Source organism: Camelina sativa, chromosome 4 (genome assembly GCF_000633955.1).
Source record: "Camelina sativa cultivar DH55 chromosome 4, Cs, whole genome shotgun sequence".
In the NCBI taxonomy this organism is placed as follows: domain Eukaryota; kingdom Viridiplantae; phylum Streptophyta; class Magnoliopsida; order Brassicales; family Brassicaceae; genus Camelina; species Camelina sativa.
The window spans coordinates 22,109,560-22,111,214 of NC_025688.1; the positions used below are offsets into that span (position 1 = coordinate 22,109,560).

The 1,655-nt window shown below is 40.2% G+C and overlaps 1 protein-coding gene across 1 annotated transcript in view; it reads left to right on the forward strand.

The window, feature by feature from the left end:
- LOC104781770 (DEAD-box ATP-dependent RNA helicase 52) overlaps nucleotides 1-1,655 on the forward strand; it is a gene marked incomplete in the record, with an annotated part of 3,144 nt that overhangs the window by 936 nt on the left and 553 nt on the right. The window contains 4 exon segments of the mRNA XM_019244869.1: nucleotides 1-303; nucleotides 400-483; nucleotides 866-1,108; nucleotides 1,628-1,655. Of these exon segments, the coding sequence (XP_019100414.1) occupies nucleotides 1-303; nucleotides 400-483; nucleotides 866-1,108; nucleotides 1,628-1,655 (658 nt within the window).

Consider the following 1,655-nt stretch of genomic DNA (forward strand, 5'->3'; position numbering starts at 1 on the left):
GATAATGTACCACCCCCTGTTAATACATTTGCAGAGATAGACCTCGGAGAAGCTCTGAATCTAAATATCCAGAGGTGCAAATACGTGAAGCCTACCCCTGTGCAGCGTAATGCAATTCCCATTTTGGCTGCTGGAAGGGATTTGATGGCTTGTGCTCAGACAGGGTCTGGGAAGACAGCTGCCTTTTGTTTTCCGATTATTAGTGGGATTATGAAGGATCAGAATATAGAGAGACCACGTGGAGTTCGGGGAGTCTATCCTCTTGCTGTCATCCTCTCACCAACAAGGGAGTTGGCTTGCCAGGTCTGAATCACTGGTATAATATCATATTTTATGTGCATTTCGTAGATCACATGAAGATTTCATGAAAAGACATCTGTTTCATGTTTTTTTTCGCAGATACATGATGAAGCAAGAAAGTTCTCGTATCAAACTGGAGTGAAAGTTGTGGTTGCTTACGGAGGAACTCCTGTCAACCAACAGGTTTCTGTTATTGTTTGATAACTGCTTCATTTTCCACGTCTCATAGACTTTGTGGTTGTGTGTGTGTGTGTGTGTGAGAGAGAGAGAGAGAGAGAGAGAGAGATAGAGAGATTACTTTTGCTTTTCCAGGCTGTAATTATACTAAAGTTCACTAGTGCGCGTTGTTAAATTTTGGTCTGACAGTTTCTTTAGCTCTTAGTTTGGTTGATGACATGTCCTGGCTGTTCTTTGCTCTGTAACATCCCATTACTCCTCCTGTTTATGTGGGTTTACGATAATTAACTTTTGTGTCCTTACAATGAAAAGCTGCAGGAATCAACTACATTTCATGAGAGTAAGTCTAGTGCTCTTGCTAATTTGTTCTTGTTTTGCTGTTGTACAGATTAGGGAGCTTGAAAGAGGGGTTGATATTCTTGTTGCAACTCCTGGGAGATTAAATGATTTGCTGGAGAGAGGTAGAGTCTCATTACAGATGGTAAGATTTTTGGCGCTTGATGAGGCGGACAGAATGCTGGACATGGGTTTTGAACCACAAATCAGGAAGATCGTTCAGCAGATGGACATGCCTCCTCCTGGTGCCCGGCAGACAATGCTGTTCAGTGCTACATTTCCTAGGGAAATACAGGTTTGTGGAACTCTTTCACATGCCATTTTCTATGTTTTCTCCTTACCGGAGGAAATTCAGCTAGCTCTATCGTCAGTCTCTCTTGCTCTCTTAGTGTCTTCATTGTTAGGGCACTGCTTCATTTGGGTCTCCAGTACACTTGTTCTGAGAATAACGTTCTTTTTATTAACTTGGATAAAAGTGACTGAGCACTTATCCTTAACTTGTGTAAAGGATCTGATATTTGCATGGTGTAAGGAAGGATATATCAGTTCTTATGCTAGTGATATGAAAGAACAAGGTAGTGATTATATCTGCTTGCTGTTGTTCCGTGAATGTTGCCTATAACTGTAGAAAAAAAGTGAGATTTGGTAGATCTGGGAAATGATATGGATGTCCGGTACAGAATCTTGTTTCCCTTTATTGTTGGAGGTTTCATTTCGTTGTCTTACTAATTTTTATTGTTTAAGTTCCAAAAGTTTGGCTCTTAGAAGTTTTGTTTCCATATGCACTTAGTTTTTATTTTATTTTTGTGTGCAGAGACTTGCATCTGATTTTCTTTCAAACT